Below are 23,439 nucleotides of genomic sequence, written 5' to 3' on the forward strand. Positions count from 1 at the left end.
AACTTTAATGGTATAATGTATTGCGATAATGAATTCAGATACATGCTATTCACTTTCTCTGAGAACATCTTAATCACATTCTAGGTGTAAAAGAGATCCCTTGTCAAGAACCTATATTGTAGAACCCAAACCAAATTGGAGTAATGAAACGCCAACATGTGTAAAGTTAGTTAATGCTAACAGCAAAGGCTAAAGCACGCAATTTTTTAAATGAATAATTTTCATAACTTTTTAGTTATTAATTATTAAAAATAATTAAAAATCTAGTAGAAATATAGTTTGTTATTGGATTTATTACTATTGAGAGTAATAGAATACAGGCACAGGCAAGACGAACTTTTAATAAACCTAAATTGGTATATTGATAAGAGTTTAAAATTAAAACATTTCAAGGAAATAATTCTTCATTTGTTAAAGTAATAAAACCAAATAAAGTATTCATTTTGTTAATAAAATTGTTACCTACATACATACTATATTATTTAAAATTTACATATGTACTAATATTACAGTAAACCCTCCCTCTTCTTCCATTCTTCTTTCAGCTTAGCTTTTTTCTTCCTTTTATATTCTGATTTTTTCAATTTATTTTCCCGTAGTAGCTTTTTTTGAGAGCTTATACTGTCCTCCCCATTTACAGCTTCATCTAGTTTTTTTATAAGCATTTCTCGGGCAAGTTTTCTGTTTTCATCCTGACATCTACTGAGGTGACATTTAACTATGACACCTTAAAAAGCATAAGAAGCTCAGGTAAAACATGTTATTTTAATATATATAATAACTTATGGCAATAAAATAAAGTAATATTTTTAGAAGTATGCAAACAAGATAAGTCTAGGTGTGACCTTTTTTGAGGCATATGCAATATTAGGGTGCGTACAGACTATGTAACATTTTATATAACTTGTGTTTTATAACACGTCCACATTATGTAACCTTGTTATTCAACATTATAACATAAAACAATACACATTAGAATAACAATGCAATATAACAATGTTATATAACCATTTTAAATAAAAGAAAAACAAAAAAACGTAAATGCTGGGTTCGTCCTAGCATAAATATCAATAACATGTTATTATAACATGTTTTATAACATTCAGTGTCCACATTATCTGAAACATGTTGTATAGCAATGTTGTATAACATGTTATGTTATATAGTCTGTACACACCTTTAGGTTGTACTTTATTTACTATAAATAAAATTAAAAACAACTTCAACAGACCTGAGGGAATATGAGTCAAGACAACACAATTAGCATTTTTATTGACAGCTGAGCCTCCTGGACCACTTCCTCTAACAAATTGTTCAGATAAATCATGTTCTTGAATTTTAGGTACTTTTGAAAAATCTAATGTATGTTTTGGTGCAGAGCAAACCAGGACTGGTAATTTTTGTTTAGTAAAATTGAAGAACAGTCTTGGAAACATCCTAAACAATAGAGCCTCTTTGTAAAAGTGCTTGTCCTTTCTGAAAATGAAATATTGTTCATAGTCATAAAAAAATTTTTTAGAACATATAATAGTTGAATTTTCTTTGCCACTTTCAACCTCAGAAGTTAAATTTTATGCAGAGGTAGCTGTGTATAAAATAATACACGTTGAAAAGATACCCATCTCCTTCGTCCTTTTTAGTCAGTTAGAAAGGAACATTATAACAATACCTTGAATGCGTAGCGGATGTCTTCGGGTTTAGTGAGTGTCTTATTTTTTAGAAATTCGTGATTAATCCTCCTCCTGTAGTATGCAATGTCTGTAAACGCTAGAGTCTTCGAATAGGACAATAAGTTTTTGTATAATTTTAAAACTTCTGTTCTAGTTATAGACATCCTAATATTCTTAAGTGAATAGCTTAAAATTACACTTGAACATTTACTAATATAGCACATGTAATTTTATATAATATAAAAAACCTTAGCCAACAATTTCAAAATATATATTAACTTTGATTTATAATTTATAAAATGTCAATCTCATTTGACGCGTCATGCTATTGGCTAATATTTATTAAGAGTGAAAACTGACATGACAAAAATGACAATTATGCCCAGGAATCTTAAGTCATTATTTACTAACTAAAACTAATTCACCTCTGAATTCTGTGGTCAATTTAGTATCACTAATCACTGTAATGTTTTAAATTTATAAAGATTATGAATTTCTAAATAACTTTAAAGAGCTATTTTATATAAACTATGGGCTAAGTGATGATAACTTTACGACTAATTCAATATCAATAAGAGTGAAGCCATCAGTCTGAATTCTACTGATCTTGTTCAGGGAAGTACCTATTATACCTTATGAATATGTCAGACTTAATTCTTCAAAACATTAACTCTATAAATTTGGACGTGGTCCTAAAAATTCAAAAAGACTTGGACCCTTACGATTTGACATCTCTTGTGTTTCTTCTATATGAAGTTCCAGATACTGCTCTTCAACGTCTAATAGTGTATCAAAGAGTCTCAAAAGATGTAAATGATAATATGAATTTGCTTTATCATTGGGTTTCTCATGCTCAGATGAGACCTACCTGGAAATATGAATTTTTAGAAGCATTGTGTATATGTAGACAATATAGTGTGATCAAAAAACTAGGTTTAAATGTATCAGCTGTAAAAGAACACTACCTTCCAAATAATATAAACTTTTGCATTCACATAAATCCACTTAAAAAGATTTTATACAGATTATGTGAAAGTATTAATACAGACACATTACACACTCTGAAACAAACTTTGCAATCATTTGACCAAGACATTACCGATTATGAAAGCTGTGAACTAGTTTTCTTAGAATTAATGTGCAAAAAGTTTATTTTGGACCGAAATGACTTATGCAAGCACACTAAAGTAGATTATCAAAAACTGACTCAAATCCTAGAACATTTTCCAGTTTTGAGTTCATATTCTGTTTATATAAGTGAGCTAGAAAGTAAGCTCAACAATACAAAGAATTATTTTATTAAGGATATGTCTAAAAATAGTCCTTTACAGAATACAGCTTCAGATGTAAACAGAACCCATGTTAGTGGCAAGTGTGATGGTACTGACCTAGACGAATTCTATGAACAATTAAATCAGTTTAAAATAGAAGATATTGATAATGATTTAATGACAGATAAACAAAAATGTGATGATTCTTATGATATTTTGAATCCAAATCGTATTGGTGTATGTTGTATAATTAATCAAGAAGACTTTTATCCATCAAAAGAGAATATCACTAAAAGCATACATGTTAATCTTACAACCAGGTACGGATCAACTAAAGACCAAGTTGCATTACAAAAGACAATGGAAGCACTAAATTTTGAAGTTGTAGTTTACAAAAATTTAAATTCTAAAGATTTTATGAGTTCTTTAAAAAATGTGCTGAAAAAAAAAGTTCATAATGAGGACAGTGTTTTTGTGCTATGTGTATTATCACATGGTGTTAGGGGACATGTTTACGCTGCGGATTCAGTGAAAATAAAAGTTGAAGATATTCAATGTTTGCTGGATTCTGATTTGGCCATCAAATTATATGGAAAACCAAAGGTATTGATATTACAAGCTTGTCAAGTAAATGATGAATCACCATCAATTCAGACTCTAATACCTGATGGGCCCTCATCAGAGCTTTTTTTACGGAAATCAGATTTTTTGATATACTGGGCTACTGCACCTGAATATGAAGCTTTTAGACAAGAGAGTAAAGGCTCACTCTTTATTCAATTCTTATGTGTAATTGTTAAAAACAATGCACACAATGACCACATTCATGATATTTTCACTAAAGTTACAAAAATAGTGATAGATGTTTGTAGTAGGGTTCAAAAAGTACAGGTACCAATCTTTGAATCTACATTAAGAAAAAAGTTATTCCTTCGGAGGTAACAGTTAAAATGATGTAAAATGTAGAATGTGTATGATGGAACATTTACATATATTTGTATGACCAACATATTATATTAAAACTAACAAAAAATGTTTAATAAAAGATATTACATTAAATTGTCTTTAATCATAGATACATCAGCTCTTGTAAACTCAGTAACAGCAATTTCAAGGGCTTTTTTATCTTCATCGCTATGCAGATTTGACCACATTGAATCTAAAAATTTTCTATGATATCTCTGAATAAATATAAAACTATGTTTAAGAGTTGCTCCTACATGGTGAGTTTGTAATGTTACTTCGTATTGTCCTAGTTTAGTAATAAATGGAAGGCTACTTGTAACAAATTGGTGTGGACCATGTCTACACCTAATTATTGCTATTCTTGTATTCTCATTACAGTATTTTGTTAAAAATCCTGTCCGTACTGCAGCTACACCAAAATCTCCATGGAGTTGTTGTATTTTCGCTAAAATAGCTTCGTAAATAGCCGATGGCTTTAAATATAGGGGTTGCCTTTCAGGTATTTCCGGTGATGATATTTCAATAGTAATATATCTAGAATAAAAGAAATAGCTATACGAATGTAATATATATATTTTATAAAGTGCTCTATGATACACTTATGCCCTTACCTATTCTTAAATCTAACCATTGTTTAAAATTTAACCAATTATTTTAAAAAGGTTTATTGATAATTAAAAAAAGTATCAAGTAGAAGTAAATAATAACGTTTTGAACACAGATTTTGAAATTGAACCAGGTTTGACAACTCCTACAAAATGTTCCCCCTAGCACCAACTTCAAATACCCCTAAATATCGATCAAAAACCCGTAAAGTTTTTGTTGTACACTTGGTTTGAGAGGTAATTTAAAATACGTTGAAGTAGTAAAAAATAGCTGTTGTATTTATGAGAGTACATTTCACATATTTCTATATGTTAATCAATGACCGAATAATATTAATGATAATAACAATGAGATGAAACGATTCTTATTTTTTATTTCTTAAGTTTTCTTCGAATTCAGTTTTTCTTAACGTTTCTTGACGGACAATTTTTTTCATTTTCGTCAATTTCTTCTCATACATTATTTTTAAAGCTTTTTGTACTTTTTCTTTTTTATCGAATTGCTTCAATGTGCCTTTTTCCTTCTAATACAATATTAATAAAATGTCATTGGGATAAGCTTCTAATATTTCGTCGAAGGCATCGGCCTGGATATCGCGCTGCGTTTTGCTGTTGCTGATATTTTTAAAATCGTACATATTGACGTTAAATAATTTGATCATACGGTCAGAGGGAACAAATTTGACCAGGCTTGGAGTTTATATTTGGTTTAGTTTGTTGATTGCGTTCGAAGCTTAATATAAATTTTATAAAATCATGTGTTTGTAGAGAAAAAAAATTCTTAAAAAGAGTACCCCCTTAAATAAACCCCTGGACATATTATTTACCCCTAAATTTGGGGGGAAAACCCCCAAGTTGGCAACACTGAATTATACACAAACCATAGAAGCAATATATTTGCGCTAAAGGCTGATTTACACGTATTAAGTTGCCAAGTCTTAACTAAATTTTAACTAAATTTCAAGTGACTTAATTTTAAGTAACCGTTTACACGTAAAAATACTAAATAATTAGTTAAACTCATTTATTCGCTCAAGATGGACGACCACAGAACAAAATATTTTAGGATTTTCTCTTCCTGATTGGGGATTTACTGTATTGTATGCTCCAATACATGATTGTGAAGGTTCTGGGGACTCAACGTAATACGTATTTGAAGAAGGCGAAGGAGTAAAACGGCTACTATTATTCATTTGCAAAGGGTTCTACTACTGTTCATTAATTGTTGTATACGCATATCGGACAAATAGTTTTGGATATGTTTTTGAGCTTCCAGCGCCGAAAGCAAAAGCATAGCTTTGCAATGACTCCGCCAGCTTATGCTTTTCACTTAAATTTAACTAAATTTTGCCTGTCCAAACGTGTCAAGTGATTAGCCACGCCCACCAACTTAACCGAAAAATAGACAAAATTCTATTCTACCTTGTTTAGTTGCAACTAAATTTTAACTTGCAACTTCTTACTAAATTCACTGTTTACACGGGATAAGTCACTTAAAATTAAGTTAATATTTAGTAAATTTTTAGTCAACTTAATACGTGTAAATCGGCCATAAAGAAAACGTAAATTGAATGTACATAGATAAAACATCTATATAGGTACAACCGTACAACATTTATGGAGGTTGTGTACAACTTTTTATAGTCTAAGGAATATGGATGGTGTTCATGTTCAACCACAAGTCACAACCAATTCTGTTGCTTCTAAATATAAAAGTACCAGATATTTTCTATTAACTATTCTTTCAATTTTTCACTTTCCAAATTAAAATAAATGAAAAAAATAGCATGTCGCCTGATTTTGATTACCTTAAAATAAAAACGTATAATTTTATTTGTTGCTGATTCGTAAATTACAATGTTCCACATTCATTTCATATAGACATTAGACAATGTTACTGTTAAGTGTTAGGTAAATAACCATTTAATTGATTGTGACACTAATTATTTTTATACTATTACAGTAGGTACATAAACTTTATCTGCTTAGCTTGATAGGAAATTTATGTTGTTGATATATAAAATTACATATGTACTTACATATTATTATATCTTTGTTAATTACATTTTATCTTAATAACACTGTAAAGCCATGACATTTAGTACAGTCTAGAGTCATCAGTTTAAAGTTTATCTTTGTAGGTACATATCAGTGGAATATTTTTTTTGGTTTTAAAAATACGAAAATACGACGTTCACTTGGGAAAGTATTTTACTGAACTGAATACAGAATTTAAGAAGACCATTAAACAGCACATTTTGATAGAATGGATCAAGATATATTCTTTATTGGAGTAGATGTGGGATCTGGAAGTGTACGTGCAGCCCTTGTTAATGAAAAGGGAAGTGTAATAAGAAGCTCTGTAAAAAATCTTAAAACCTGGAAACTTAAACCTGGTTTTTATGAACAGTCATCAGATGATGTGTGGCAATGCTGTGAATATGTCATCAAGGTAGTGTACAATAAATTATATGTGTATATATTATACATAAAAACAAGTTTTTTAAACACTATATATTATATTTATTTAAAATCTATCTTTATCAATAATGTTTCCAGGATATTCTAACAGGTATTAAGCCTCAACAAATAAAGGGATTAGGGTTTGATGCAACTTGTTCTTTAGTAGCACTAGATGGTAATGGAAACCCTATAAGTGTAAGTGAAACAGGTAATAATGACCAAAATATAATTATGTGGATGGATCACAGGGCACATGAAGAAGCAAGTTTAATAAATAAAACTGGACATGAAATACTCAAATATGTGGGAGGTAAAGTTAGCTTAGAAATGGAAATACCTAAACTACTCTGGTTGAAGAAACATTTACCTCAAGTATGGTCAAAGTGTGGATATTTCTTTGATTTACCAGATTTTCTTACTTGGAAAGCAACTGGTTCACAGACACGGTCATTATGTTCATTGGTGTGTAAATGGAATTATGAATGTTTATCAAGTGGTGAACATGGCTGGAATGCCAATTTTTTAAATGAGGTAGGGCTTGGAGATTTATTGGAAAATGACTTTGTTAAAATTGGCAAGAAAGTTTTAATGCCAGGTGAATTTTGTGGGGGCTTGTTACCTAATGTTGCAACATCCTTTGGATTGCTAGTAAATACACCAGTAGCGACATCTATTATAGATGCCCATGCTGGTGGATTAGGAATGATTGGAACTGTGGGAGAAAACATTGATAGTAAAATGTCAAGTCGTCTTAGCTTAATTTGTGGTACCTCTACATGTCATATGGCAGTAAATAAAAATCCCATAATGGTAAATGGAATATGGGGACCATATTTTAGTGCAATGGTGCCTAACATGTGGTTAAATGAGGCTGGACAAAGTGCCTCTGGAATGCTCTTAGATCATGTAATATCAGGCCATCCTGCTGGTATTGAATTATTGAAAACATATTCCACTGGAAAGTAAGTATTTTTACAGTCAAGTTTTTATTTTATCCAGTTCAGTTGATTTTTTATCTTATGTTTTAGTCTGCGGAGCCATTTAAGACAGGTGCTTAGTAAAATGGCAAAGGGCAAAGGCTATCAAGATGTAAGCTTACTAACCAGAGATTTCCACATGTGGCCAGATTTTCATGGAAATCGATCTCCACTAGCGGATCCCACACTAGCTGGAATGATTGTGGGGCTGAAAATTGATAATAGTGAAGAAAATTTAGCACTCCTCTATTTGGCAACCCTGCAAGCTCTTGCTGTAAGATGTCTTTTAACACAAAGTATAAAATAATTTATTAGCAAAATATTCTAAATCTCATTCTCTATTCTAATATCTCTAATCTTCATTCTCTTTTTCAGTATGGAACAAGACATATTATTGAAGCACTAATGCAGGCTGGATATGAACCATTTAAATCACTATTAATTTGTGGAGGTTTAGCTAAAGATCCTCTCTTCATTCAAATACAAGCAGACACAGTTGGATTACCTATTTTGAAGCCACTTGAAAAAGAGTCAGTTTTAGTTGGCTCTGCTATATTGGGTGCATGTGCGTCCCAATACTTTAATAATGTTGAAACAGCAATTCAAAATATGGGTGGTAAATCTCATGTCATACAACCTACTTTAAGTATAAAATCATTTCATGACAAGAAGTTCAAAGTTTTTATTCAACTGTTTCAAGATCAGATAAAGTATAGAAGCATAATGAACTAAGGTGTAACATTAATTATAACTGTTATAATGTTGGTAGGAATAAAATTTTATTATATTTTGTTACATTAATTGAGTCTTATTTATATGTACATAGTTCTATTTAATAGTATAATTAGTGAGCTTTTCATGACTAGAATAAGTTAAATGGTACATTACAGTAAAGTTATTCCTTAGGTAGATTTGAGATTGATTTAACAGGCTTTGAGCGTAGTCTGGCATTCATACGTAATTTTTTCTTCAACTTCTTCAATGTGGTTTTAAATAAGGAAGTTTTTTTAGGATTTTTATAATTTCTTTTCTTTACAACTTTTTCTTTTTCAATAATTCTTTTACGACGTTTGTCTAGTTCCCCTTGGAAATAGATCATATCTGTGGGGTCCGCTGGCCTAGGAGTTAACTCCTTTTTAGATGATTCATCACTGTTTTCAAAAGCAGATCTAAAAATATCATCTGGAATGTTATTCTGAAAAAAAAAAGCAATTTGTATACATTCAGATTTCTACAACTAATGTCAATAGTTTCAAAAACAGACTTATAACTTACTATTATTTCATTAGTGGTGTCAATGAGATCAGAAAAGTCTATATCAAGTAGCAAACTATCAGTTATTTCTTCAGATATGGTAGATTCGTCATCGTCTTCAGTAAGATCAATCTGTAACATTTAACAGTATATAAAAACATAGATGTTACATAGACTTTGTAGACAATTTTATATTAAATTGCCTTGCCTTGGGTACAGCAGTTTTAAGAATGCGCTTTATGCCCTTATCAGTGACATATAAATCACTTTCACGGAAGTGCTCTGAACAAACGACACTTGATCTATTGGGTTTAAAGTTCTGCTGATTTCTCTGCCGGCCAACTATTAGAGCCCATTTTGCACATTGAATTGGATTACGAGGAAAGCTGTAAATCAACAACATCTAATAGTAATAAGGTTTAGAACTTTTAAAGAAGAAATGTATATTTAATGTACATACCGAAAGTAGGATATTCCATCACTTTTTTTAAGTCGGGATGTTACATTTCTACACTCATTGAACGCACACTTCGGCATTTTATACGAGGCCTACAAACACTACTAGTAACCCGTTTAACAAAATTATTTTTAACTTCATATTTAATTGCGATGGTTTAACACCACAACTTCACACCTAAATTAAATTAAATAAATTGTATTTTAAACCACTTTTTTGTGTTCGGAGATTTCCTGAATCTCCGCTTTTAATTTTTTTAAAGTTTGACAGTTGTCTCGAGAAATGAGAATTGACAACTAACAGATCGCGGCAGGGTTGCAGTCACATATTCCGCCATCCCTTCAAAATTATACAAATTAACCCATTAAGTTTTTAACATTTTGATGACAAATTGAAAAGAAATTAACTTTAAATGCTTTTAGCATGTGCTACACGGTATGAAACGGCGGTTTGAAACGAAATAAAAGCGAGTTGCGCTTTTCGGCTACACGGTTTAAATTTTAGAACCAACAGTGTCCAAAATAACGTTGCGCTGATAAGACGTCTCCGCGCTCCCGTACCTGACGCACTTTCAGAATTAATTACAACGACATCATGGCGCCTTGCCTAAGTAAACAACAAAAAATTGGGTCTATAACTTTTAATTTTTCGGCAAAAATATCCCACGCATGTTTTTTCTGAGTCGAGTCTCTATATGACTCGCATGATAAATCCCAAAGACATGGCAATTCTCTGTATAATTCGAGCAATTCGGTAATAACTTCACGTTCACTTGCTTCTTGTGGTAAAACTTGACGGTTACCACGAGACTACAATTGTACATGGTTAGGCATCCCTACATTTGGGCTGGTACACAAAATGCAATGCGAAGTCGAAATGTAAAAATCTACGACTATGATCGAAAATGTAATCGATTTTCTGTAATTCCTGAATTGTATAATTTTTATCATTTTTTGTTAAAATTGTTATTTTTTTTTCTAGTACACCTTTAGGCTGAAATAAAAAAAACATCTTACATTATTATAGATTGAAAAAAACTAGCGGTCAAAGTATGCTACAATGCTATCTATCAAAGCCATGCTACTATCTATGCAACAAGAACAAAATATCATTAAGAGCGAATGGGCAACACTGATCGCTGTTGGTTTATGGTTAGTTTTTTGTGCGAAGGAGGGAGAGTCGAGTTGGTACTTGGTTAATGGTTACGTTTTCTGTCATAGAAACTGTAGAAATTGTGTATTAAAGCTGCTATTTTATAAATAATTTAAAAAAATGGTAAAATTTAGCGTGGTTAGTTATCGTAAATCCCTCCACACTTACGACATATTAATTTAATAGAATTTTATTAGGTTGTCATTATTGACAAGCAGGTAAGTGTATTAACCAACCAAATGGTGAGAGTTTCTATTTAAATGCGATGTTGCTTTTATAAATGGCATTTGTATTTCTCTGCTTAATATAATCAATATGTATTTCTTCATACAAGTATATTTCTTAAATATTTAAGGCCAAGATGTCGAAACGTACAGCTGAAGATAGCGGTAATGGCAGCAATCAACCGCCGATTAAGAAGGTTCACTTTGAACCGCACTTAATAGGTTCAGTGTCCACGCTGGAAGAAATGGACATAAAAGTCCTACAATTCCAGAACAAAAAGTTAGCTCAGGTGATTATATCCATTTTTCAGATTGAAATTATTGATAGGTATCTCTTCTATGAAAATCATTAAGTTGTGTGTAAATTTAAGCCAAAATATCTAATCAGCTGTATCTTAAGGTATTTTAGTTTCTGTATGGTTAAGGGTAGGAAAATAACGAGAAAACTAAGAAAAGTTAATAAAAATTGAAAATATGGTATAGGCAATGCACAGTTATCAAAAATTTAATTAATATGAAATGGGCTATTGTAAATTAATTTCATTTTTCATTGCAATTACTTAGAATATCTTAAATTCTCTTATGTGGCTTTATTTCCTATGTTTCAGAGAATAGAACAACGCCATAGGTGTGAGGCTGAGCTACGAGCTAGGATAGAACAGTTAGAGAAGCGCCAGACCCAGGATGATGCTGTATTATGTGTTGTCAACAGATACTGGAATTTATTAAATGAAGATATTAGAGTATTGTTGCAAAGGTTTGATGCAGAAACAGCTGATGAATCTGAGAACAAAAGTAATATTTTTTTTGTATAATCTGTATAAACAATGTTTTATTACAGCAATATATCTTGATCAAATATTATTATAAAAAATTTTTGACTTAAATTTAGAGCATGCATATATACTTTTTTTTACTACTATTTTTATAATAAGTTAAATACTAAAGAAATCTGTTTTAACAGTCTTAATTAGTGGACTTATTGTTTTCTATCATCATGAAATTGTTTTTTGACTGTAAAAATTGATGTGATGTAATCTTCAATGGGAAAATGTTTCTGCAACTGTTTTACTGTTTATTTTGCTTTAAAGGAAACTGATTTTACTGAAACTTATTTTCTTTAGAAACGGATTTCTATATTACAGGTTATATATGGATTGGATCAACTAATCAGAAACCATGTTTTGTAAGAAAACAATTGTGTAATCTAATCTCTTTGTACAGTTTGGATTCTATTAAAGTTAGTTTGCTAAATCAATATCATTTTACAGATGAGAATGAAGCAACCACATCCTTTCTTATGCAATTATCAACTTGGGATAAAGAAGAACTGGACGCTCAACTGGCAAACAGAGTACAAGTGAGCAAAAGAGCTGTAGCAAAAGTGTTACAGGCTTTTGACAGGCTGCAGCAGAGAAATGATAAAATATGGAGGGCAATAAAAGGAGAGGGTGACGGTATGTAATTAATTCGTAAATCAGATGGAAATTATTGTTTGTAAAAGAGTATAAAAGAGCAGGAGGCTCAACTGATATTACATGATACTGCTACCCATGGAGAGTTGAATAATATATTAGAATGCCAGAAGGAAGGCAATTTCATTAATAAAAAATTTAAGTTAGGCATTTCTTGCCTGTTGCATTATAATGATAATTAATTACTCACCTGTAAGTCTGAATTTCGTTATTAAATTAAATAAACACCACAGGTGTATTGGTTGTAATGGAACATGTTTTTGCTTTAATTTTACAGACTTAGTAGATACCATAGCACAAAAACAATTACCTTGGACCACAGGTTTTTTGTTAAAACTACTTAACAGTTTTTTAAAAAGACCTCATCTTTAATTGAATTAAAGCAACACTATTGTAAATTAAAAGAATTTAGATTGTCTCATGATCAAATACATATTTTTGCATCTAGAAGGTGCCCCAGCTCCGTCCCTTGATGAAACAATAAGGGCAACAAATGAGGAAGTTACTGCAGAGAACCGTCGCCTCCAAGCCCTCAGTACCACATTACATGAGAGCCATCATACCATGACATTGAGAGTTGCCCAGTTACAGGACGCAGTCAACAGTCGGGATACTGAGAATGCAGAGTTGAAGAACCAGATTGATGACCTGCAATATGAGTTAATGAAGGTATTTGATTTTTGTAGTAGAGTGCTGTTTTGCTAAGTGTACGGGATGAAAACATTGATCAACTTAAGTAATGTTCTTCCTTCTATGTGGAATTAAAGGTTGACTAAATGTGGCAAATTAAATCATGTTTTATTTGTATAGCTTTTGTGAATTACTTGATTTATTAATCATTTTTTTATACAACGTAAAAACACCTAAATTTTAAATTGCATTTAATGTGGAAAACTTGCTTGCTACATACTTGAAAACAAATATGTAGTTTTGTCTCTTTTATACGCCATTAAAGGAGTACAGAATTTAAGACAAACAAAATTCAAACATATTGGAACAAATAAGGCATATATACTAACACTATTGTCTATTTTAGATTCGTTCCCGAAATGATAAGCTAGAGAATCACTTAGCAGAAGCAATTGAGAAATTAAAGAGCTACCATCAATCAGGCACAACAGCCACTACTACTTGTGCTCCCACACCCCATTCAGCGTTGGCTAATGCCAAGCTGGAAGACATAGCGGCAGAACTGGAAGAGCAGAGGGAATTAGCTAATAATAGACTGGCAGAACTGGACAGGTTACATAGACAACATCGGGATACATTGAAGGAATTGGAGAAATTGAAAATGGATGTAAGTAATCATAATAATAATTAGTGATGGGCTAAAAATTGGGAAATATAAATAAATGTGTAGTTAAATTAATAAATTATTTTTCGGTAATGAGTAAGTAATGCTTGTTGTTGAATGAAGCATACATCAATGGCTTTAGTTGAATAGTGTTGTAGAAGATTGGTTTTTGGTAATGAATTGCTAACACCTTAGGAACATAATAACCCCAAAAACTACTTGACTAATTTGAACGGTTTTCACCAATATATAGTGTAGAGATTTGTTATGTTTTAATGTTAACAAAAAAAAAACAAAATACTTGAAATCCACACGGGCGAAAATCGAATTACATCTATAAATTTTTTAACATTATGATGAGTCTGAGTTGCATGAGTCTTTGTGAATTAAGATAATATCTCTATGGATTTCTGTTATTTTTGTAATTAGTTACTTATAATATTTTTATTATTTATTAGGATCAGCTTAGCTTGTATTAGCAAAGTAAGGTTTGTTTGTTTTAGGTACAAAAGTAGACTTATAAATCTGATACAAATTAAAGTGTTATTTTATAGTTTCTGTAACTAAACCAATGAAAATAGCCTAAAGGTGTTAAATATTAATTAAATGTACAGATACGCCAATTGCCAGAATCTGTGATAGTAGAGACGACAGAGTATAAATGTCTTCAGAGTCAATTCTCTGTCCTCTACAATGAGTCTATGCAAATGAAGACTGCGTTGGATGAAACAAGACTACAACTTCAAAATGCTAAGAACCTACATATGAGACAAATAGAAATAATGGAGGTGAGATTTTTGCCTATTGTTATAAATATAAAGCCTGTTTATTTCCAATCAATTGTTGACAATTTACAGTTTGTTATATTAATATATCTTTTTTGTTACTCCTTATACTAACTTCCTTTGATATTCCTTTGAGGGGTTCTGGATTAAACCCCTTCAGGGGTAAAAGCCTCCTCCAGCATTTTAATTCTATTTTCATGGCATTCTTTCTCCATTTGCTTCCTGCTAATGCTTCTATATCTACTATCCATTCATCTTATGTGTGCATCTTGTTATTTTTAAATTTACTATTTTTTTTTCTTTGCCTATTGTTAAAAAGTGCTTATTCTAATATATATGTTTAAAGTAATATAAACATGGGATATTTAAGTGTCACTTTCATTAATCATCTATGAGAAGGTTGGTCCAAAAAAAATATTGTTTTGCCGGAACCACTCAGCCTAAGTGAGGATTTAATTAAGTATGTACCACCAAATTAAAAAATGTTAGTGTACGTTTTTGTGCGAGCCAAAAGTCAGTAAATTTCAGTTTATATTGCGTTAAACATTTAAGGGGGTTTTCTAAAATATTACTCACTTAGGTTTTATTACTTTTTAAAGTGTGGCGATTCCTTAAATATATTTTTTTGTAATTTATTAGCACTTCATAATGTTCATTTCGCTCAGAAGATTAGTCTTCTTTATTCTTAGTCACATAAATGATATCTGACCCATGAACTGTGCAATTTGCTTAAGTGAGTTGTAAAATAAGTAATAAGAATATTTTATTGGACAATTAATAAAATTAAAACACTTAGCAATTCATTCATAATGCTAATAATGTATTACAAGGTCAAAACTTCTTTGTATTATTATAAATTTGTTAAATGGAGAATTAATTTCAGAGTGAAGAGTTGGCAAGGCAGAAAGCGTTGAGAGCAGAAATGATACAATTGGAGGATGTCCTCGGGCAACTCCGGAAAGAGTATGAGATGTTACGAATAGAGTTTGAGCAGAATCTCGCAGCAAATGAACAGACTGGACCGATTAATAGGGAAATGAGGCATTTGATAACATCCCTTCAGAATCATAATCAACAGTTAAAGGGCGAAGTACATAGGTATAAGCGGAAATATAAGGATTCTAGTCAGGAACTAAATAAGGTATGTTTTTTTAGATTTGGCAAGACAAATGCAATCAATTAATATTTAACAATGATTTTTTCTGGGAAAATAACGGCGTTAATGTTTTTGTATCTTACGAAACAAATGTTTCAATTGTGACAAATCTCCGAATTCAGAATATAAAATGTTTTTTTAAACATAACATTTATTTATATGTGATATAAAAGTTTATGTCTTATTCGTGGTAAGCGTGGCATTGGCAATTCAGTTGCATAATAGTATTGACAATCGCAACTGATTTGACTGTTCTGGTTTCTGATGTATTGTATGACAATTATTTTACTATGGACCTCTCACAATAAAAAGTAACAAATTTTAGTACCTACTTAAAATTGTGTATACTTTAACTGATCATTTGTCTACTTGATAATTTACTAGAAGAGTTATGCTAATATGTTTGTGTATACTAAATGTGTGTTTATGAAATATCTATCCAGCTCCGTAAAGAGATGGAAGAGGCCAATGTTAGGCCACCACCAGACCAACCCGATGAGAAACCTCTCGCTGTTAAGAAGGAAGAGCCAGATCCCGAGGTAAGTTTAATGACCACCTATAGCTTTGCTTGTGTTGATTATCAAAAGAATCTTTAAAAAATGTGCGTGCTAAAGGTATATATGTAATTTACAAAAGCTGGTATGGAAAAGCCATGATCACAAACAACTAAGAAACTGCATTGGTACCCTGTAACTTATATCGCGCGATACCAAGTCACAATCAGCACTTATGTAACAAATTTAAGGGGGGGGTCCTCTTGTAAAACGTTACAATGCGGGGCGGGAATTGAACGTTACGTTTTACTATTGGGTACAGAAAAACGTTACGGCGCTTACCAGGGGGGAGGGGGGTCCAAGAATCTCCAAAAAATTGCGTGACGTAATACATGAACGCTCCCTTACAGAGTACCGGCGCTAGTTAATTCTGGTCGTGGATAACGTGTTCACTTAATGTATTTTAAATATTGTTTATAGGATAGTTTCCTTTCAGAGTGAAGAGGGCGCCAGTAGCGGTGGCGGCGAGACTAAGCACTCCGTACCGAAGGACCACGGACGAGCTAAGATACAGGAACAAGAACTCATTATTAAGGATCTCAAACAACAACTCAAGTATGTTCTTGAACCTTATAGGAATTAAAAATAATAATAATTTCGATAAATTTTACATATACATTCACATTTTTTTTTTTAATGTAATAGGAGGCAAACGGGCAGGAGGCTCACCTGATGTTAAGTGATACCTCCGCCCATGGACACTCACAATGCCAGAAGGCTCGCAAGTGCGTTGCCGGCCTTTCAAGAATTGGTACATATATAGGAAGTGCAAAAATCGAATTATAATTTGTATATTCCCAATATGTATGTATATTAAATAAATAATATAATTCAACAAATTATATTATTTATTTAATATTGTGTTTAAAAACTCAAATTTCGTATAGCAATTATAACGGTCAAAACAGGTGTTAATTTTGAAATCGGTCAAAAATTATTCATAAAGAAAAAGAAACCAGAGGTGCTACAACCTTTTAGGTCAGGGTCTCAGATTTCTTTATCTGTTCTGTAATCAATTTTTTCCTAATAGGCAAGCCTGACACTTTTCGACTTTTTGTGTCTATTTCCTCACGATATTTTCCTTTACCTTTGTGTTAGATACGAACATAGAACGTTCATTGTTCCAGCTAGGGAATGAACCTACGACCTGACGGAGTCACACGCTGAAGCCCTAGTGATTTAGATTTATATAGAGATTTTTGGTACACATTTAAAGAAATGTAAAATATGGTCTAATTTATTATTTTGCAACTATTTTTTTAGGAAGGCGGTAAACGAACAGAAAGAGCTGAAACTCCTCCTGGATATGTACAAAGGAGTAAGCAAAGAGCAGAGGGACAAAGTGCAATTGATGGCTGCAGAACGAAAAGCCAGACAGGAATTGGAAGACCATAGGCAGAAAGCTAAAATGGCACAGGTATTCATTAAAAATTAAATTAAGATAATTATTAATTTACATTAAAACTAACTTGAATTATACAAGAAGTTTATTCTAGAACGTGAATCAAATTTCTAAATCTAGTTCTAGCTGTCAAACCATTTTTTCTGTGTAGTTTGACATATTTGACAGCGCTTAAACGAGATTCTGTCATACATTGTCTCTTATTTTACTTCTTTTTTCTTGTCTTTGTCAACGAACTGTCTAACCCCAGATGCGCAGTTCCTCCAACATAGCTCTTTAAAGTTAATACTGTATTTATTTCCAATTAAAAATGATAAAAGTTGACATTGTAAAAGTGTATTTTCATTAGACCAATGTCAATATAATAATAAAAGAGTCCGTTTAGTTCCAATCATTACAAATGTAGAGTTTAGATTTGTGATATACATTTTTATTTTTCTTGTTATTCTAACTTCCTTCAGTACCATTGATCGTAATCCCTTCCCGTAAAGGCTTTCTCCTCCCCTCCAGGTTTTTCCAAATATCCATGACTTTCTTTCATTAGCTTTCTGCTAACGCTTCCATATCATCTATCTACTTTTTTATTCTCCTCCCTTATTCTCTGTCCATCTCCCCCGTGTCTATATGTGATGTGTATTAATAAATAAAAATTGTCAGGAAAGTAAAAGGGAGCGCCGTATGGCAGACGAAGACGCGCTGCGGAAGATCAAGCAGCTGGAAGAGCAGAAGTATGAACTCCAGAAGCAGCTCTCTTGCGCCCGGCCTAATGCAGATCCCTTGCATGGCTTCACCAGGCCTTTTGCTGGATCACAGGTCTGCATCTTTATGTACTATTATATATTACATTGGGTCCATATCGGGCTAACATTATCCACATTATAAAAGTAGATTTTTCAAAACTTGTTTCTGAAATGATACTGTAGGTTCGTTTGTTTTTTATAATATATAATCTTTATATAATCTCATTCGGTAATATTCTAATTATGAAATGAAATACATTTTTTACAAGGCTTTTATTGGCATATTTTATTTACATACTTCTTTAAGAAAATTAAATTAAAGCATTGTTCTCCTAACAAAACAATGCTTTAAAATATTTTTTTTAATTATTAAAGTACAATGTGTCCTGACCAAGGAGGTTTCAATTCAATTTAAGTACACATCTGTGGTTCATCAATGGTTCCGAGCCAATAGACCAAATAACAGACTTTTGTTTCTTTCATGTTGCATTTTATTTAATGTACCTATAGCCATGAGATTTAATAAAGTGTATGCAACTGCATATAATTAGGTAATAAAACACTTGTTTAATCTTATTTTGAAAAATTTATGAATTTTCAGCTCCGTATATATACCTACACAAAAGTTTAACACCTTTAATTGAAACCAATAAATAAATTACAGGAAGAAGAAGCCCTTCTCAATGAGATGGAGGTGACGGGTCAGGCTTTCGAAGACATGCAAGAACAGAACTCGAGACTCATCCAGCAGTTGAGGGAGAAGGACGATGCCAACTTCAAACTGATGTCGGAGAGAATTAAGGCCAATTCTCTGCATAAATTACTTCGGGAAGAGAAACAGCTTTTGCAGGAACAGGTAAAATAAAGATATTTAATGGACTATGGATATGATTTATGTTTTTTACTAGATTTCATAGTGACGCATCATTGATATATAAAAAACCCAAGATGCACAATCAACGTCTAAAAAACGTCCTCAAAAAATGAGCGCAACATTCTAAATTGTGCGCTCATTTTTTGTGTGTAGTTTTTGACAAATATATTTATGCTATATAAATTGTAGGTCAGGAGGTAGCCAATTTAACATTTTTTTTTAATTTAAAGAAAAAACTTTTTAACCGGATTAAAGTTATGTATTATTATAAATTTCCAACTATTTAACATCCAACACCTTTTGTCTTTAGTCACCGTGACCACGCACGCTGTAAAGCACCCGAAAAGTCGGATAAATTTAAAATTATGTTAAATAGTTGTAAATAAAAAAGTCATGTTCGACTCCACTCAATACCTTGTCCTACCGACCACGGTCGGTCGTAAAATTTTATTGCTTTAAGTACGTATAAACTGCGTTGTAATAACAACTTTAAGCAATTCGCGTAAGGTTGATTTTGCAATAATATATGCTTGTAACATATACTGTTATAGACATACTGTTATAGAAAGGGACAGAAATAGTGTTTCGGGACACTTTCGAGCGTTATTTTTATTCGAGACTGTGCATCTTGGGTTTTTTGTATATCAATGTGACGCATTAATTTCCTTGTTTATTTCTTGAAAGGTAAGTAAGAATCGTAAGTCGAGATTTAATTTTTTTTTTACTAAATATGTATCCTGTATGTTAAAAAAAAAAAGATGAACTAAATTCATTACTTGACATATTTTTCTTTCAAAGTCAAGTCAAATACATTTTTGACACATGACAGTTTGGTACTAATTTAGTTATATATTTCCAAGTAACCAATTTATTAATGGAATAGATCACTGGTTCATGTTGGCAGGGTCTGAATGAAAATATTTTGAAAATCTAGTTGGTTTGGGTGGGAAAATTATTAATTTTATGCCTCATGTGCCTCACCACTATGTGGAACCAATTCGACTTAGGGGTCTTCAAGAAAAAAGCATACCAATTCTTAAAATGCCACCAACGCACTTTCGATGAGATTTCTGGCAATTTGAGTGTCCATGGGCGACATATCACTTAACATGTTTATTAAAAGTTTTATAATGTTTTTAAAACTAAATATTAGTCTTACCGTTAACAGCCGCAAGCTGTGTTGGACCCATTTTTAATAGATTTCAAAATCCCGAAAGAGGAATTCAAAGTGTATTTGTTTTTCTGTGTAAATATAAATTATTATAAATCTTACCTATGGTCATTAACAGGTTGTCACCCGTGACCAGCAAATAGAGTCCATGGGTCTGGTCGCCCGAAGGTTAGAAGAGAAAGAGAGATTGCTCCAAGCAACTCTATCTGCCGTGGAGAAGGAATTGCTTCTTCGGCAGCAGGCGATGGAAATGCACAAGCGGAAGGCTATTGAATCCGCTCAATCCGCTGCTGATCTCAAATTGCATCTTGGTATGACTTTGAAAATTAATAACTGAACATTCTTATGAAATTTATTTGAAAATTGTGTTTTTAAAAAAAAAAAGAGAAAGATTTCTTTTTGGAAATTTAAAAAATTCTACGAGCTAAACCTTTGATACAAGGAGTATATTATATGCATAAATTTACTGCATCAGTGGTCAAGGATTCTGAGTTCGATTGCAAATAATTATAGTTTCTGGTAGTTATAAGGCAAGTACAGAACATCCAGAGGTACCTTAAAAAATCAATTAAATACGCTAAAACTTTGGGATTTCAAAGAAATTGCACAGATGGAAAATACATCATGATATTAGTGATTATATTTGCATTGCATTTCGTATAATCGAAAACATGATTCCTTAGGTGATCGAATTATTTGTTTATATGAACAAATTCAACTCTTTTCTGTCGTTATAGAAAGTTGCTATTATTTGGAAAAAATATTGTTTGTACAAAGTAAATCTATTAAAGTATTTTTTAAATTTTGACGTTTTAGGCGACGTTAAATTGCGTGAGTCTTCAATGTAATGATTAAATTAAAATAATTTCAGAAAAGTACCACGCACAAATGAAGGAGGCGCAACAAGTGGTCGCCGAAAAGACGAGCGCGCTCGAAGCAGAAGCGTACAAAACAAAAAGACTTCATGTGAGTGACTTTATTTATTGATAATAATTATTTATACGCAAATGTTGTACGGCATATAAACCTGCCTATTGAGATCATTTTTATAAAATCTGAGGCAAAGGAAATCTGGTTTTATTTGTCATTTAGAAAAAACAAGAATTTTTTGTATATTAAAACATATACAAAAAAAAAAAAAAAGTGTGTACAAAGTACACATGTCAGAAGTGAAACTTCTGTGGCAAACTAATATTTAAGTGTTGTTCATATTTATACAAATCTAATAGTTTAGATTTCCGATACTTAGAGGGACGGAAAAAGCAAGATATGTTAGGAATTTAATGAATTTAATTGTCATTAAAATATTAAGTGTCGATTAATAACTAATTAATAATAAAAAAAAAGGCGGGTAACCGATAAATATGACGGTAATTTTTTTTTTCCAACGCCGATAAAGAAGTTTCACTTAAAAAATAGATATTTATAATTTTGTATAGTTTCATTTAAAAACTAACACAACTGCAAAAAGTCTTAGAGCACAGATTATTGGTTTCAACTGCTAAGTTTGCTCAATTTTATATAAATTATTCACGATTTCAGGAGGAGTTAGCCATACTCCGTCGAAAGGCAGAGAGAATGAAAAAGATGGAGCAGGCTGGTAGCAGTATGGATGAAGTGCTTCTAGAAGAGATACGCGAATATAAGGAGACCCTCACTTGCCCATCTTGCAAGGTAAAATATCGTTTCACAATGTTTGTAATTTTTGTAAATTTTTAGTATTTGGTAGTATGTCGTAAAGTGTATTCTATATATTAACGCAAGTGACGTTGAAGGGCGCTGCTAGTAAAAGTTAAAAAAGAGAAAAACTGCATTAAACTAACTAATATGGCATGACTTTGAAGTTCCAAAAACTAACACAAACACATGCGCATACACACCCATTGACACACTCACGCATTCACTCATACTTAATGTCTTATAAGACGTAATTGTAATAGTTAGTTTTAAAAAAATACTGTTTTAAACATGTACCATGTACCACGGAATAATTTAGGGACTCCCTAGTGTAGGGACTAGCGATATTTGAATTTTGTCACAACCTATATGTCATAAATAAGTTTTTTATATTGTTAAAACTGGTTCAAGTTTAAAAAAACAACGTTTAAAAACATCAATCTATAGGGTTAACCAGAAGAAATTCTTATTAACTAAAGTAATTTAAATTCTAGGTAAAACGCAAGGACGCCGTGTTAACGAAATGTTTCCACGTCTTTTGCTGGGATTGTCTGCGGACGCGCTACGAGACGCGACAAAGGAAATGTCCAAAATGCAACGCCGCCTTTGGAGCCAACGACTACCACAGATTATATCTATCGACGTAGATGACACAGAGACAGGTGGATATTCGATTTTTGAATTAAATGACATTGACTAGTTGATTGTCATTTAGTTTTTTTTTTAAACATGACCGTGGATACAAGTCCTTCAGTCATGCACAGCGTTTTCTACGCGCGGTGTTACCGCTTCCGATGGTATAACTGTTTATATAATTTTTAATTTAATCAAACAGTTACGGTTTATGCAATTTGATTCAAAAAGTGTTTAAAATGGTTAGTGAAGGTAACGCCCACATCAATATGGCTTTCTAAAACGCTGTTAAATTTAAACAATTTAAAGGTTTAGTTCTTATAATTCGATAAAATATAAGAACTGCTAATAACTAAAAAGAGTTAATACCACCGCCGTACACACATTTAACGTGAATTTATTAGCAAAATATGCTATTTAACAAGGAAATAAGAATAGGATCTCATGTCATGTTTTTGTATTTAAACTTATTTGGAAATCATTATTATTGAAAATATTAGATACACAAAGCCGTATATTATTGGCTTACATTAATTTATTTAAAAATATCGCTTACAAGTTTTAAGAACTATTTTCGACTTAATTCGAATCTTTATGTACATAGATTTAAATTCTGCATTAGTATGTAAAAGTTTATAA

At 31.8% G+C, this 23,439-nt stretch overlaps 5 protein-coding genes across 5 annotated transcripts; 3 read left to right on the plus strand and 2 right to left on the minus strand.

Moving 5' to 3' along the window:
• The first annotated feature begins 2,076 nt into the window (after positions 1-2,076).
• LOC125054281 (caspase-8) lies at positions 2,077-4,000 on the plus strand. The gene has a single exon (XM_047656047.1). The coding sequence runs from the start codon at positions 2,306-2,308 to the stop codon at positions 3,881-3,883; it is 1,578 nt and encodes a 525-aa protein (XP_047512003.1). The 5' UTR covers positions 2,077-2,305; the 3' UTR covers positions 3,884-4,000.
• On the minus strand, positions 3,914-4,853 carry LOC125054283 (ribonuclease P/MRP protein subunit POP5). Its single transcript, XM_047656049.1, has 2 exons — positions 4,519-4,853; positions 3,914-4,441 (listed from the first exon to the last, which is right to left on the minus strand). The coding sequence occupies exons 1-2, from the start codon at positions 4,536-4,538 to the stop codon at positions 3,991-3,993; spliced, it is 471 nt and encodes a 156-aa protein (XP_047512005.1). The 5' UTR covers positions 4,539-4,853; the 3' UTR covers positions 3,914-3,990.
• Positions 4,854-6,111: 1,258 nt separating this feature from the next.
• On the plus strand, positions 6,112-8,753 carry LOC125054280 (FGGY carbohydrate kinase domain-containing protein). The gene is made up of 4 exons (XM_047656046.1): positions 6,112-6,964; positions 7,072-7,937; positions 8,004-8,226; positions 8,328-8,753. Exons 1-4 carry the CDS (start codon positions 6,779-6,781, stop codon positions 8,682-8,684), a joined length of 1,632 nt encoding a protein of 543 aa, XP_047512002.1. The 5' UTR covers positions 6,112-6,778; the 3' UTR covers positions 8,685-8,753.
• On the minus strand, positions 8,713-9,935 carry LOC125054282 (THAP domain-containing protein 3-like). The gene is made up of 4 exons (XM_047656048.1): positions 9,667-9,935; positions 9,415-9,592; positions 9,228-9,338; positions 8,713-9,147 (listed from the first exon to the last, which is right to left on the minus strand). The coding sequence occupies exons 1-4, from the start codon at positions 9,741-9,743 to the stop codon at positions 8,848-8,850; spliced, it is 666 nt and encodes a 221-aa protein (XP_047512004.1). The 5' UTR covers positions 9,744-9,935; the 3' UTR covers positions 8,713-8,847.
• Positions 9,936-10,808: 873 nt separating this feature from the next.
• LOC125054401 (E3 ubiquitin-protein ligase Bre1) lies at positions 10,809-22,872 on the plus strand. Its single transcript, XM_047656271.1, has 17 exons — positions 10,809-11,033; positions 11,171-11,329; positions 11,648-11,834; positions 12,311-12,496; positions 12,963-13,183; positions 13,551-13,811; positions 14,423-14,596; positions 15,477-15,734; positions 16,193-16,288; positions 16,740-16,858; positions 17,567-17,720; positions 18,363-18,518; positions 19,110-19,301; positions 20,609-20,801; positions 21,362-21,456; positions 22,033-22,164; positions 22,662-22,872. The coding sequence occupies exons 2-17, from the start codon at positions 11,177-11,179 to the stop codon at positions 22,812-22,814; spliced, it is 2,730 nt and encodes a 909-aa protein (XP_047512227.1). The 5' UTR covers positions 10,809-11,033; positions 11,171-11,176; the 3' UTR covers positions 22,815-22,872.
• The last annotated feature ends 567 nt before the right edge of the window (positions 22,873-23,439 follow it).

This window comes from Pieris napi, chromosome 12 (genome assembly GCF_905475465.1).
Source record: "Pieris napi chromosome 12, ilPieNapi1.2, whole genome shotgun sequence".
Classification (NCBI taxonomy): domain Eukaryota; kingdom Metazoa; phylum Arthropoda; class Insecta; order Lepidoptera; family Pieridae; genus Pieris; species Pieris napi.